Source organism: Hemiscyllium ocellatum, chromosome 6 (assembly GCF_020745735.1).
Source record: "Hemiscyllium ocellatum isolate sHemOce1 chromosome 6, sHemOce1.pat.X.cur, whole genome shotgun sequence".
Lineage (NCBI taxonomy): Eukaryota > Metazoa > Chordata > Chondrichthyes > Orectolobiformes > Hemiscylliidae > Hemiscyllium > Hemiscyllium ocellatum.
Genome location: NC_083406.1, coordinates 1,697,722 through 1,712,072, shown reverse-complemented (window position 1 = coordinate 1,712,072; position 14,351 = coordinate 1,697,722). Strand labels below are relative to the sequence as shown.

At 40.8% G+C, this 14,351-nt stretch overlaps 1 protein-coding gene across 4 annotated transcripts; it reads right to left on the bottom strand.

Moving 5' to 3' along the window:
• LOC132816626 (neurite extension and migration factor-like) lies at positions 1–14,146 on the bottom strand. Of its 4 annotated transcripts, XM_060826447.1 has the most exons (4): positions 14,084–14,144; positions 10,426–11,001; positions 1,993–3,708; positions 1–1,887 (listed from the first exon to the last, which is right to left on the bottom strand). In XM_060826447.1, exons 3-4 carry the CDS (start codon positions 3,683–3,685, stop codon positions 251–253), a joined length of 3,330 nt encoding a protein of 1,109 aa, XP_060682430.1. In that variant the 5' UTR covers positions 3,686–3,708; positions 10,426–11,001; positions 14,084–14,144; the 3' UTR covers positions 1–250. The 4 variants fall into 4 exon arrangements, 3 of the variants coding, with proteins under 3 accessions (XP_060682430.1, XP_060682428.1, XP_060682429.1); XM_060826445.1 differs by having other exon boundaries at positions 1–3,708; XM_060826446.1 differs by lacking the exons at positions 10,426–11,001; positions 14,084–14,144 and adding an exon at positions 3,852–3,865 and having other exon boundaries at positions 1–3,708.
• Between the last annotated feature and the right edge of the window lie 205 nt (positions 14,147–14,351).

Below are 14,351 nucleotides of genomic sequence, written 5' to 3'. Positions count from 1 at the left end.
TATTGCAAAAGGCAGAAATTTCAAACAGCAATATATACAAAACTGTCTGCAGTTCTTGGGCGATGTCTATTTAAGACAGTGTACATTTTGGTTTGGCAAGATTGTAAAATACTTGGTACAGTGAACATTACTTACAGGAACCTATGCTGGATAAATCAGTTGAAGGATGTATACAAGTGAGAAACATCATCATTGCTATGCACCAAGGTAACATAACGATATTAAGTTCATTTTATATATTTTTCCTATTTCATTCGTAAAGTGTATTGCTTGCACAGTTGCAATTAGCTTTTTGTGTACTGGAATGACAAACACTGAGAGTAAAGCAGGAAGCAGTGTGATTTACAGGGTAACTATTAACACCCACATTGTTTGCATTACATTCAGAAATATGCATTGGCTTACTTTTCGGATCTTTTGTACCAATGTGCAATATCCGCATTGGCTTTGGTTTCCATTTGGAATGATTTTGCACTTCCAAAGGCTGATTAACTGCTGCCATTTGATTCATGACTGGTTCCACTGGAGCCATCATAAACTGATTAACTGCTGCCATTCCAGAAACTATGTTGGAAAGTATATTACCGGGTTCCTCAAACTCTCTCTGACCACCATTTAACTGTCTGCTTTCTCTAGTAATGTTGTGAGATACACCATCATAGGACTCTTTACCTTTACCTTTTTGATGCAGTTTTGGTTCTTTTATAGCAAGTTTAGTTTTTGCATTCAACAGCTCCTTCTTCACAAGCTTTGTACAAACTTCTGAATCTTTATTAGTAAATCCTTTTATAGATTTATAATTTTTTTCATGTTGGCAGATTTGATTTGCATATAATGTATCCGAGGAGTTCCCTTGAACTACAATGGCTTTATAATCCTCTGGTGATACACTGTCCTTTTCAAAACTTTTCACCTCAGCATTGCAATTCTGCTTCTTCTGAACAGCAATGTTGTCCCAAAAGCCTTCATTTGATTTAGTAAATCTTTTTCTTGTGGAATTTATTGATTTATTAATTTTTGAATAATTGTAATTACTTGAATTTACATTATCAGAATCTTGTGGATGAATGGAAGATTGTGCAGGTTGTGAAAGGGAAACACATGTTGGGTCACTATTGGTGTAGTAAGTGTGGATATCTGTATGGGATAGTTCACTGCATACCTCACATTGATATCTATACAAATTTGGTGATGTAGTCTTACTGGGAAGGTGAGCTTGGCTGCACTGCTCCAAAGATTTAATATCAGATTTGCTTGCTGTGGAGACTATTTTTGGTGTATATTCCTGCGAAAATTTAGAAGAACCTTGCTTTATTTTTGCTGGTGTAAAGTTTGAAATGTCTAAAATACATGGAGAGTCTTTTGAAGGAACCAGTTGCTTTGTTTCTTCTTTTGATGCCTTTTGACTGAAGTTGGAACTTATTTCATTTTGATTACTGGACATCTTCAAGTCATATTGATTTATGTTACTGTTTACAATTGTTCTATTCTCAACTCCAAAATGCAGCCTCTCATTCTGAGAGTTAACTGTGCACAAAGAAATTTGATCTTTTCCCATTACACTCTGTGGATGTACATTCTGCACTGTCTCTACATCCCAAGCTTCCTGGATGTTTGGCTTTTCTGCCAAATAAAGCGTATTTGATTCACTATAGTTGCTCCCTGTGGAGGCTTCATCAGTTTGTTTTTGTAGTGAAGGAAAATATGTATTTTCTGTTACACGTTCATTGTTCTGCCCTTTGGCATTGGGAGGTTGAAAGCAATCTTGGATGTTTTCATTAACTGAGGAATCCTCCCCATGCAGCAGAGATCGGAAATATTCTCCAAGGACTTCTGGAGCCAGGCGTGTATTAGAAGCAGAACAGTCTGGGAAACTTGTAGCTAGAACTGGAGAAAGTAAACCATTATGAGCTTCTAATTTATCACTGAATGCTGGGGAATGTAAGCTAGTATTGTTAAAGTGAAGTAAAGAAGAAGCAGAATTCAACTGACCTGGAATTTTGGGCATGTCTACATTTGGAACTTGAGACTTTTCATTTGCAATTTGTAAAGAATTTCTGTCATAGGTATTTTTACCAACCAGACCACTTGCTCTTCTTTTCTTTGAAGGCATGTTGTGTTTCTTCGGTAGCTTTTGTAAGGAAGAGTCTTCATGCAGGACTCTTAACTGATTGGTCTTACTCACAGTCCGAATGGTGATGCGCTTTAGTTCTATTTCATCTGTAAATTCATAAACTGACTTATCATATTTTTTTACTTTCTTGGGTACTTCTGTATTTGTAGCATCTGTTTCAATGACATTGTCTTTTTGGTGACTCAAAGTGCATCCTATTTTAATTGATGACATCCCATTAGCAAGTGTTTGTTTTTTATTTTTAGAAGAAAAGAACACATAAGACATTCCAGCACCAGAACAGACTTTCAGTTTTTTATCAAGTTTTTCTTGGTTATGACACACATTACAATTATTAGGAATTGGAGACCAAAATTCCTTGAGTGGTGAAAGCTTTTTATATTTTTGTACCATTTCATCAGTCAGTAATACTTGTCTCTCTGTGCAATCTAATCTACAGATTTTTACATGCATGTTTTTGTGGCCCTTAAACCGATTAACAATGATATATTTGATAATAACAGGTGGTTCCTTTTTCCCAGGTTTTTTCCTTTTTCGAGGGTACCAGTCATCATCATCTTCCTGTGGAGCATCTACCAGATGATCCTTTTTGCCCAGAGATTTCATGGTCTCTAAAGAATCAATATCATACAAATAATCATCGCTGTACCGTATCTGCCGTTTTGCCCTCAAGGTATAATTGGTTTGATTTGAATACCTTTTCGTACTTTTCCTTAATAGCTCCCAATTTTCTCTATCTTCATTTAGAATTGAAGATAAACAGACTGAATCTACTGGATTCTCACGGTCTTTCCAACTGTCCATAAAAATACCGGAGAGAACACATTTGTTATTTTCTAATTCATACAAGGTGCAGTGCTTTAGACTGTCATGTTCCCCTTGCTTTTCTTGAACAGAAGAATTAGTTTTTTTGGGACTTTTCTCATCTTTTTTGGTTCCATTACATTGCTTGTTGGGAAAAACATGCACTTGAGCATCACCTTGAAAAGCATTAGTTTTCTCTCTCACATTGTCTTGAAAAGATTCATACTTTATCTTCAGTGAACATACGTCATTACTTAGCGTTGATTCATCATCAAACAAAAAGCTGTCACTGTCTTCTTCACTAATTAAGTTAGCTGAAAAGTCACTTGTTGCACAAAGGTCTAAAAATTCATCTTTGTTTTCATTTATGAAAGACTCAAAGTAACTCCAGTTCTGGCTTGGGATTGGGAGTAATGCATCATCCCCATTATATTTTTCCATGAACAAACTTTCATGAGCATTGGCAGTGGTATCTGATTCATCAACCTGTGCACCAAATTTGTTTTCACATGTTGTTCCATTTAAAGAAAAATTTAACATTTGGTCAGAAATAGTATCTTCAGTCTGAAAAACTGAGAAATGTGTTTCTGAAGACATAGTATTTTCCTTGCTCAATTTATTTTTGCATAGTCTCCATTTGGCTCCAAGCTCACAACAATCAATTTCATTTGTCTCAGAAATATCTTCAGCTGTTAGAGGAGATTCACAGTACTTTTCTTGAATCCAAGAATAGTCCTTAGCTTCCATTGTAATTTCTCCAAAATATTTTGCTACATGTAGAGACATATGAAGAGAAATGTTACACTGATTGAAAAAAGGAAGAATTTTGATAAGGTAGCAACAGTTTCAAAAAAAATTAATATCCTTCAGCTGTTGGTCATTGCAAATTTGCTGATTATGCTGTATGTCATACCATACAGTAGTTGTCCAGCCTTTGAGTTGTGTAGCCTTCTAAAAAAAAAGAAAAGCAAAGAAGTCAAAAACTTAGATCCCCAAAAATGCATCCAGGTTACCCAACTTGAATACAATATGTTTCTGCAGGTTTTGGAACAAAACCTTTTAATTAAAACACAAAAAAAAAGAAAATGAACTACACTTTATTAAAGCCTTATAAATAAAGTACTTTAAAATCATTCTTGGTGACAGTTGCAAGCACATAAGTATTGTTAATATCCCTAATTCTCTAGTATAAGATGGTCATTGTGATATCCGTATTTAGTCAGCATTTTTGGGTGAACCTTTAGCAAAACTCTTTGGTGCAGTTTCAGGTTCTGCAGGGAGATCCTTCTTTGGTGGTTCCATGCCAAAGTTAATTCGCTCCTACTAGAAAACTTACTGTAGAGCAAAAGAAATGTGCAAGCAAGAAATTTGCATTATATATTCTTGTGCAATACTTAAGTTTTCTTGCTTAATTTAATCTTAAAAAGGATGGAAATATAGTATTTAATAAAAAGGGAGAAAAAGATTTATTTTTGAAAAAAGTGAATCTTAATTTTCTAGTTATATTTCTTGCTGAAAGAAAACCTCTCTTCTTTTATGGTCAAGCTATCACTTAAAGGAAAATGTCCTAGATCCGAGAAAAATATTCTGAGAGTGGTTCAAGGGATGAGGGATATCAATCACATGAGTAGACTGGAGAATCTGGAGTTACTTCCCTTATAAGAAATGTATTCCAATTCATGATGGATTTGGACAAAGTGGCTTGGGAGCAAGGTCAAGACCCGACAATAGAGATTTAAAATGGAGGTGCATGAGCACCCACAGAGAAAGAAATTGCAGAGCTAAGGAATAAGGGCAGGGGAGTAAGAAAAATAAAATTGGTCTTACAGAGAGCTGCATTTAACTTGATGGACCAAATGGCTTCTGGTGCTGCAACCATTTACTGTACATGATTGGTACTTCCAATATGTTTCCATTCCAAACTGGTTGGAGCATAAAGAATAGATTTCAAACCTACTTGATCAACATGGAACCATCCAATCTCATAAACCATATTATGACAGAAGGATTTATATTCTCTATCTAGTATTTGACTTCTCTTGCCTAGGCAGCTGTGTGGAGGCACTTTAAAATCAGTTTCTCTCATCATGATCCTTTTCCAAAACTGAACAGTCACTGCAATTGTATAACAAAGGCCTGGTGTAAATTTTGATATTGTTTTGGGTGAATTCATATTCACATGTTTGCTTCGTAAGTGAAATTATGTGGGTTGTTTAAACAATGAAAAGTGAATAACTACACAATAATTTGATTTGGGGAACTTGTTTCTTTCACTTTGACCGCCACTACTTCGCCTTGGCAGAAAGATTATACACAATAGACAATAGGTGCAGGAGTAGGCCATTCTGCCCTTCGAGCCAGCACCACCATTCATTATGATCATGGCTGATCACCTTCAATCAGTATCCTATTCCTGCCTTATCCCCATAACCCTTGATTCCACTATCCTTAAGAGCTCTATCCAACTCTTTCTTTACAGTATCCAGAGACTTGGCCTCCACAGCCTTCTGGGGTAGAGCATTCCATATACCCACTATTCTCTGGATGAAGAAGTTTCTCCGCAATTGTTAATTGTTTATTCTCTTCTCCAGAAAGTCATTTGAGGAAAATTATGAGCAGTCTCTATCCATCTCCAAATGGCATTGATCCATATCAGAACTACTGCATTTTCTTTTATTTGTACACAGAATGTTGATGGCCAGACAAATATTTATTACCTATCCACAATCATCCTGGAGACGTTGATGGTGAGGTGCCTTCTAGAACTACTGCAGTGCTCAGGGTGTATAGCCACACACAGCGCTGTTAGGAAGAAAATTCCAGGTTTTTGACTTATCAACAAAGATGGAATGGTGGTATAGTTTAAAGTCATGACTTTGTGACTTGAAGAGGAACTTGCAGGTCGTGTATCTGCTGCCCTTACCCTTACAGATCATAGAGGTCACAAAGCTAGAATATACTATTGAAAGAATGTTGATGAGTTGCTGCAATGAATCTCACAAAAAAGGGCAAAAGTGAGGACTCCTCATTCCTGATGAAGGGCTTATGCCCGAAACGTCGATTCTCCTGCTCCTTGGATTGTGCCTGACTTTGCTGTACATTTCCAGCACTACACTCTCAACTCTCATCTCATACACAGTAAACATTGCTGCCAATGATTCCCACTGAAACCAATTTTGCTTGGACTCCTTGCTGTCATACTCAGTCAAATGTTCTCTAATGTTAATGGCAGTCACTCTCACCTGACCCCCAGAATTCAGTTTTTTTGTCCACGTTTAAATGGAAGTTCGAATAAGTTCAGGAACAGAGTAGGCTTGACAGAACCAAAACTGAACATCAGTGAGCAGATTAGTTATTCACAAATATATTACTTGATAACACTGTTGATGACCTTTTCCACCACTTGACTGATGATTGCTAAAATCACACACCAGGTTATCGTCCAACAGGTTTAATTGGAAGCACACTAGCTTTCGGAGCGACACTCCTTCATTAGGTGATAGTGGAGGGCTCGATCGTAACACAGGATCGAGCCCTCCACTACCAACCGATGAAGGAGCATCGCTCTGAAAGCTAGTGTGCTTCCAATTAAACCTGTTGGACTATAACCTGGTGTTGTATGATTTTTAACTTTGTACACCCCAGTCCAACACCGGCATCTCCAAATCATGTTTACTGATGATTGAGAGATATGCTGATAGGCTGGTACTTGGCTTGGTTGGCCAAGTCCCACAACAAACGTAAGCATTGTTGAGTAAATACCAATGTTGTAACTGTTCTGGAACAGCTTGACTAATAGCGTGGCTATTGCTAGAGTACACATCTACAGTACAATTATTGGAATGTTGTCAGGACCCATTGTCTTTGCAGTACCCAGTGTTTTCAACCATGAATTGACACATTTAAGTCTGGTATCTATGACTTTGTGGATCTCTGGAGAAGGAGAAAGTGAGAACTGCAGATGCAGCAGATCAGAGTCAAGAGTGTGGTGTTGGAAAAGCACAGCAAGTTAGGCAGCATCAGAGGAGCAGGAGAATTGACATTTTGGGCATAAGCATAATTTCTGATGAAGGGCTTATGCTTGAAACATTGATTCTCCTGTTCCTTGAATGTCGCCTCCTGTGCTTTTCCAGCACCACACTCTCGAGCTCTGGAGAAAGCCAAGATAGATAACCCACTTGATGCTTTTGACTGAAGATGGATGCAGTGCTTTGTCTTTTATACTGATGTACTGGGCTCCTTTATCATTGCAATATTTGAGGAGTTTCCTCCTGCGAATTGTTTAATTGTACATCACTGTTTATAACTTGATGTGGCAGGGCTGTAGTGATCAGATCTGATCAGTTGGTTGTGGGATCACTTAGTTTTGTCAGGTGTTGCTTACGTTCCTTTATATCCCAGTAGTCTTGTTCTATAGCTTCACCAGGTTGCCACTTCACTTTCAGTTATGTCTAGTGCTGCTCCTGACATGGTCTCCTGCACTCTTAATTGAACCAAGGTGCATCACAGCATAACGGCAGAGAGCAGGGATATGTCAGGCCATGAGTTGCACATTGTGCTCTGGGACACTATAAATATACATGAGCTTTTACTAGATGTCTGATCCAGAGGTTCATGTGATACCAGAACCAATATAATAAACAACAGATTCACTAAAGAGTGACACACTGACACAACCATGTCCTTCATGAAAACTCCTTTACCTGTTTGGGACATAGACCAATCCCACCTTGGTCAATCTAAATTTGAAACTGCGACTTCTGCTACATAGAAGAACAAGGGGTGTGGAGCTTTGCCACATGTCTGGCAGAGTTTACTGGTACTCATGACATTTGTGTCACACCTGGATGTACCTCAATTAGCCTATCATGACTGATAAATGAAGTCATACACCATTTTTACAGGACCTGGAAAACACATACAGCATTACCAGTTCAGAATGATCTCAGAGAATTTCCTCACAATACATAGAAGGAAGGGCCGGTAAGATTATACTTTGAGACACTGTCCACAGTCAAGCAAATACAAAATGAAAAACCAAGCTGAATATTCAATAAAGAGTTAATGCAAAAACACATTGATTGTGGAAGAAACAATAAAGTGTCCCTAATTCCCCTTTAGCTATCAATGCGTGCTAATCATGAGGCATGCCAATTATGTTGAGGCCTGGAAGGTAGCCTTGACAAATGATGATGCACACACAAATAAATATCCAAGTAATGTGCAATATTCAAAGTTTGTGCGAAGATTTGTAGCTCGGGTGCTTGTTGTAGTGGTTCTGTTCGCCGAGCTGGAAGTTTTGGTTGCAAACGTTTCGTCCCCTGGCTAGGAGACATCATCAGTGCTCTGGAGCCTCCTGCGAAGCGCTTCTTTGATGTTTCTTCCGGCATTTATAGTGGTCTGTCCTTGCCGCTTCCGGGTGTCAGTTTCAGCTGTCCGCTGTAGTGATTGGTATATTGGGTCCAGGTCGATGTGTCTGTTGATGGAGTTTGTGGATGAATGCCATGCCTCTAGGAATTCCCTGGCTGTTCTCTGTCTGGCTTGCCCTATGATAGTAGTGTTTTCCCAGTCGAATTCATGTTGCTTGTTGTCTGAGTGTGTGGCTACTAGGGATAGCTGGTCGTGTCGTTTCGTGGCTAGTTGGTGTTCATGTATGCGGATTGTTAGCTGTCTTCCTGTTTGTCCTATATAGTGTATTGTGCAGTCCTTGCATGGTATTTTATAAACTACATTAGTTTTGCTCATGTTGGGTATTGGCTCCTTTGTTCGAGTAAGTTGTTGTCTGAGCGTGGCTGTTGGTTTGTGTGCCGTTATGGGTCCTAGGGGTCGCAGTAGTCTGGCTGTCAGTTCTGAAACGCTCCTGATGTATGGTAGTGTGGCTAGTCCTTTTGGTTGTGGCATGTCCTCGTTCCGTGGTCTATCTCTTAGGCATCTGTTGATAAAGTTGCGCGGGTATCCGTTTTAGGCGAATACCTTGTACAGGTGTTCCTCTTCCTCTTTTCGCAGTTCTGGTGTACTGCAATGTGTTGTAGCTCTTTTGAATAGTGTCCTGATGCAGCTTCGTTTGTGTGTGCATCAGGAGCCAATATCCAACATGAGCAAAACTAATGTAGTTTATAAAATACCATGCAAGGACTGCACAATACACTATATAGGACAAACAGGAAGACAGCTAACAATCCGCATACATGAACACCAACTAGCCACGAAACGACACGACCAGCTATCCCTAGTAGCCACACACTCAGACAACAAGCAACATGAATTCGACTGGGAAAACACTACTATCATAGGGCAAGCCAGACAGAGAACAGCCAGGGAATTCCTAGAGGCATGGCATTCATCCACAAACTCCATCAACAGACACATCGACCTGGACCCAATATACCAATCACTACAGCGGACAGCTGAAACTGACACCCGGAAGCGGCAAGGACAGACCACTATAAATGCCGGAAGAAACATCAAAGAAGCGCTTCGCAGGAGGCTCCAGAGCACTGATGATGTCTCCTAGCCAGGGGACGAAACGTTTGCAACCAAAACTTCCAGCTCAGCGAACAGAACCACTACAATAATGTGCAATATTTAAAAATGACATCTAAGTTGAAGAATGCTGCCAACTTGATGTTCTTCATAAGTTTTAAGATTGTGCTTACAGCCACAGCATGGTGGTGCAGCAGATAGCACTGCTACCTCACAACGCCAGGGAACCGGGTTCAATTTCAACCTCAGGTGATTGTTTGTGTGGAGTTTGCACATTCTTCCTGTGTCTACCTGGGTTTCCTCCCACAATCCAAAGATGTGCTTGTTAGGTGAATTGGCCAAGCTAAATTGCCCATAGTGCTCAGGGATGTGTAGGTTAGGTGCATTAATGAGGGGTAAATATAGGGTCGGGGAACGGGTCTAGGTGGGTTGCTCTTCAGAGGGTCAGCGTGGACTTGTTGGGCTAAAGGGCCTGTTTCCACACTGTAGGGATTCTAAGTTCACTATGTTTTGTGTAAGCATGACAGACACCTGTAGCAAATTGGAGGAAGTCTGCTTAGTGCATTAACCTGTTTGACTTTAATTACTGTGGTGGGTGTCCTCTGAAGGGTTCCAATTAAATGGTGTATCTTGCACCAGAGCTGGGCCATTTTCCTTGGCCTTTCTAATGCCAATGGCAGACAGGAGTGACCGGTCACATGAGGGCACTCTTAGAGGAAGGTCCAGGGTTGCTGGCTCAATCTGTGTGTATATGCATCTGTCTCCTTGTAGAAGGGGTGCCCCTTACTAACCATTAATATACTAAGCCTGTGGCTCAAGCTGTGGAGATCAGGGAGTGTATAGGTTGTGGGTTTGAGTTGCTCTCCATGGCGATTGTCACCCTTTCCATTTGAAGAATCTGTGCACTCATGTCTGAGATATGGCACAACCCATGGCCTAATGGATTCCTTCATCAGCTTTGCAAGTTCCATCTCCATGATACACTCTGCCATCTTATGCATTACCTCCAGCAGTCTTCTTATGGTTGCGAACAGAGGCCAGTTATCATAATGGGGCTCAGCCGAGATCTCGTCCCCAGAGGTCCTCCAAATGTTTGGGGGAGTTTAACCTGGTTGTCTTATTCTCCCTCAGATACTGAGATGTGTTTGTTCTGTGATCAACAGATTGTAACCTAATTGCTACATGCAATCCACTTGGATATAACTGCGCTGATTGAATTTGGAGAAAGGCAAGTGATGATGCATTCTCTGGAACAGCGGTCCCTTTGACCCCATAAGTGGAATCTTCAGGTTTGTTTGGTCTTTGATAGCAGGGAATTGCAGTAGAGAGCAAAAGGAACCACTTTGAGGGTCATCACAGCATGAGCACGACATAATTCTTCATGTGCTGCCTGATTGCTATACACCAGCACTGAGTTGGATAAACACTTATCATTTGGCCTGGCCATTCCAGCTGCACGGTCCAGAGTTCCTCCTCTCCTGCGAATTCTAAAGCCTTTTCTTTTGCTTGGGTGAGAAACTTAATGTCTGCAACTCAACCTGCTGTCCTTGACCTCTCTTCGAATTGTGGATCTGCTTGTTCTGCATGACAATGTGCAGAGTTAGTATCCTGTGAGTGACACACAACTTCCTTGTTTGCACATTTCCCCATTATACATATGTTGGCCTGCCAGGTGCAATTGACATTAAAGCACATAAGCTAAGCTTTCACAATTTGATTCTCAATTGCCTGTGGTACTGAGGCTAACCATGACTTCACTCATCCCTTATAACTGCCCACGCACAACTACAAATTGATTAATGACCTCACAGAAGACCCTAAGATAAGATGCAACCCTGTCACTTACAATGGAGATCAGAGCAGGTCCTCCACCGAAGTTAAGTACTTGTATGGATCCTACAGTCATTCACTTCCTGTGGCCACAGCTCAGGCCACTTTTGTCAGACATAAAGGTCTTTAGTTGCTAGCTATGGCCTGACATCTGAAGGAAAGCCTACAGAGAAGCATCACTGAATATTGTGCCAGTCTCTGTTTTGCCTCAAGCACGAGAGGACTTTGATGTGATGAGGAGGGTTGAATGCCAAGCAATCTTAATAAAGGTAGACAGCAATGGGGCGAGAAGCTTGAATGAGGGGTGGGGATGCCATGAGGATCGTGATTTGTTGCACTGAAAAATTACTAAAGCAATAGAGTTAAGCAGCAAAGTTCATCGCCACAGAAGCTGAAGAGGCCAGGCCATTGTGTATATTTAAGACGGAGGTAAATCTTTAATTAGGAGAAAGTGAGGTCTGCAGATGCTGGAGATCAGAGTCAAGAGTATGTTGTTGGAAAAGTGCAGCAGGTCAGGCAGCCTTCGAGCAGAAGAATTGACATTTCAGGCTGGAGCCCTTCATTGGAATATTTTTGATTGTCAAGGGGATCAAGGGTATGGGGAGAAAAAGCATGAGAATGTGGTTGAGAAACTTATCAGCTGTGATTGATTGGTTGAACAGATTTGAAGGGCTGAATGGCCTAATTTCTGCTCTTATGTCTTATGGTTATGGCTGTGATGCAGAGTTACTATGTTTGTCCAGAAGTTTCTTTAATAGAAATAAAACTGAAATTGCTTGCAAAACTCAGATCTGGCAGCATCTTCAGAGAGAATGCAGGGGTAACATTTAGAGTCCAATGACTCTTGCGTTCTAATGAACTGTCACTGCAGTCAAAACATTAATTCTGTTTTCTTCCCACAGATGCCACAGATCTGCTGAGTTTTGCCAGCAATTTCCTTTTTTGTTTCAGATCTCTAGCATCTGCAGTTTTACTTTAGTTTAGTTTCTAATAGCTCACTAATATGCGTCACTATCAGTTGACAGCAAATTTAAGCTATGAAGTTTCCCTGCCACATGATTACATGCATTTCTCATGTCTCAGCAACACCACATTTTAATTAGAATAACCTGTGAGCTGTCTCCCAACATAGGAGCAGAAGTGCCACCTGCAGTACAATGCAAATGATCTAAAATGGGTTAAATTGAACACTTTGGAGATGCTCTGCCGACTGCTACATAAATGACTGTCTCAATGGAGTGGACCTAATCCGTTCTAAACTGTGGATCTAAGTCATTTCCAGTTTGTAGTTGGTCAGTTCCGATACCACGGGTTTAATCTAATTTAACCTGTCATTCTACTACTTTAGTAAACTATTTCTTGTTACTCAAATACTTGCCTCTTCAGGGGTTAATCCTTCACTATTTTAATATTAGTATTTCCCATTTGACTCGTAGCACAAAAGTTGGTGGCAACAAATGTACCTAAAGATGATATGAGTATAACCATGTGCCAGCAGCAGGCGGCCTTTACGCTGCCTGTTTCCCATTCTGTCATCTGGAATGGCTCACCACTCAAAGTACCACTGAGGAACTGTTTCTCCACAGATGCAGCTCTGTTGAGTATTTACAGTATTATTTATTTTTATTATATATTTGTCTTAACTTTTTAAAGCAATGGTTCATCACTGAATAAAAAACTGGTGAAGTAATTAATATAGCTTTGGAGAATGTTGAAATTGAAAATCTAATTTCAGTGTAAAAAGAACACTGCTAAATATTATTTAGTTTAGGTAAACTAATATTATTAAACAAATGCTCTACTTTAGATTACATTAATAGCTTCATTATTTCATACAAAATGGACAGTCATCCTAATTCATATAAATATTTATATTTCTATAAATATAATTCAATTATATTGCTACCATCCACATTGAATGCGCTTTTTTTAAAAAAAAACAAAGAACTTTGCAATTCGAACTGCATTGTGAAATTTCCAGAGGTCGTTCTGCATCTCTCATTTGGGTACCACTTAAAAACTATTGTGAGGGTTTGAGTTATTGGTCAATGTGGAAGAACGGAAAGAATGTGTTGCTAAGAGCCGATATCCTCAAAAAAGGTTCGATACTACTGACACATATGGATCCGCTTGTTACTGTCCGGTAATGTTCTACAAGACCGTAAAATCATAAATCCATCAGCAGGATCGCATGGTCTTAAAATATCTATTTTTGTGAAAATGTGTGTTACTCTCCGTCTCAAAGTAAAGAGTGCGTCAAAACTTCCAGCAACCTAGTTTTAACTATCCAAATGTGGTCATGTTAGTACCAACGATCAAAATCAAATGAAATGCTTGTAAGAAAGTGCAAAATAAAAGCACATAAGCGGAATGAATTGCCGGTCCTTTAACAACAATAACAAAACTCATCACAGTTTGTTAAAACAAACGAATTCCCTACAGGGTGACAAACAGCCATTGTGAAGGCTGCCATCCCCCTCCCCACACACACACACACCCACCCAACCCCCAGAGTTTTAAACTTCATTGTACACCGAGCTTGCCTTGTGAAGAGTTTCTTCAAGTGCCACAGGCTTTGCCAGTGTTCAGACGGCTCGGTGGCGGGGATAATGGGGGGAGGAGGAGGGGGATAATGGGGGGAGGAGGAGGGGGTAATGGTTCCCGCTGCACTCCTCCTCCTCCTCCTCACTGCGGAGCCTGAGCTGCTGCAGCAGCAGCGCCGGCGGCGGCATTCCGCCGTTCCACACAAAGAGCCGGAGCCTCGCGCCGCCGCCTCCTCTCCTCCCCTCCCCCGCCCCGTCCCTGTGTAACCGCCGCCGCTCGCGGGCTCACCTCAACCTCGGCTCGCGCACCAACCACCGCTCCCTTCAAAGTGAGCTCGCGCTGCGGCCCGCGGGCCAGGGGGCACCGAGAGGGCGGGGGGAGGGGAGGGGAGGGGAGGGACCGGGGGGCGGGGCTGGGGCCGGGGGCCTGGGGCTTGTTTTGGCGAAGGACGAGATGGAGACGCTTTGCATTTCGGAAGCTGCAGTTGCTGTGGTCCAGGGTTGTATCCGCGCTGTTTTGTTGCGGGACTACAAATCCCACAGGGTGTGCGGTAAGG

Coding starts and splice junctions, on each gene's coding strand:
- LOC132816626 (XM_060826445.1), bottom strand. CDS start 3,685: ATGGAAGCTAAGGACTATTCTTGGATTCAAGAAAAGTACTGTGAATCT.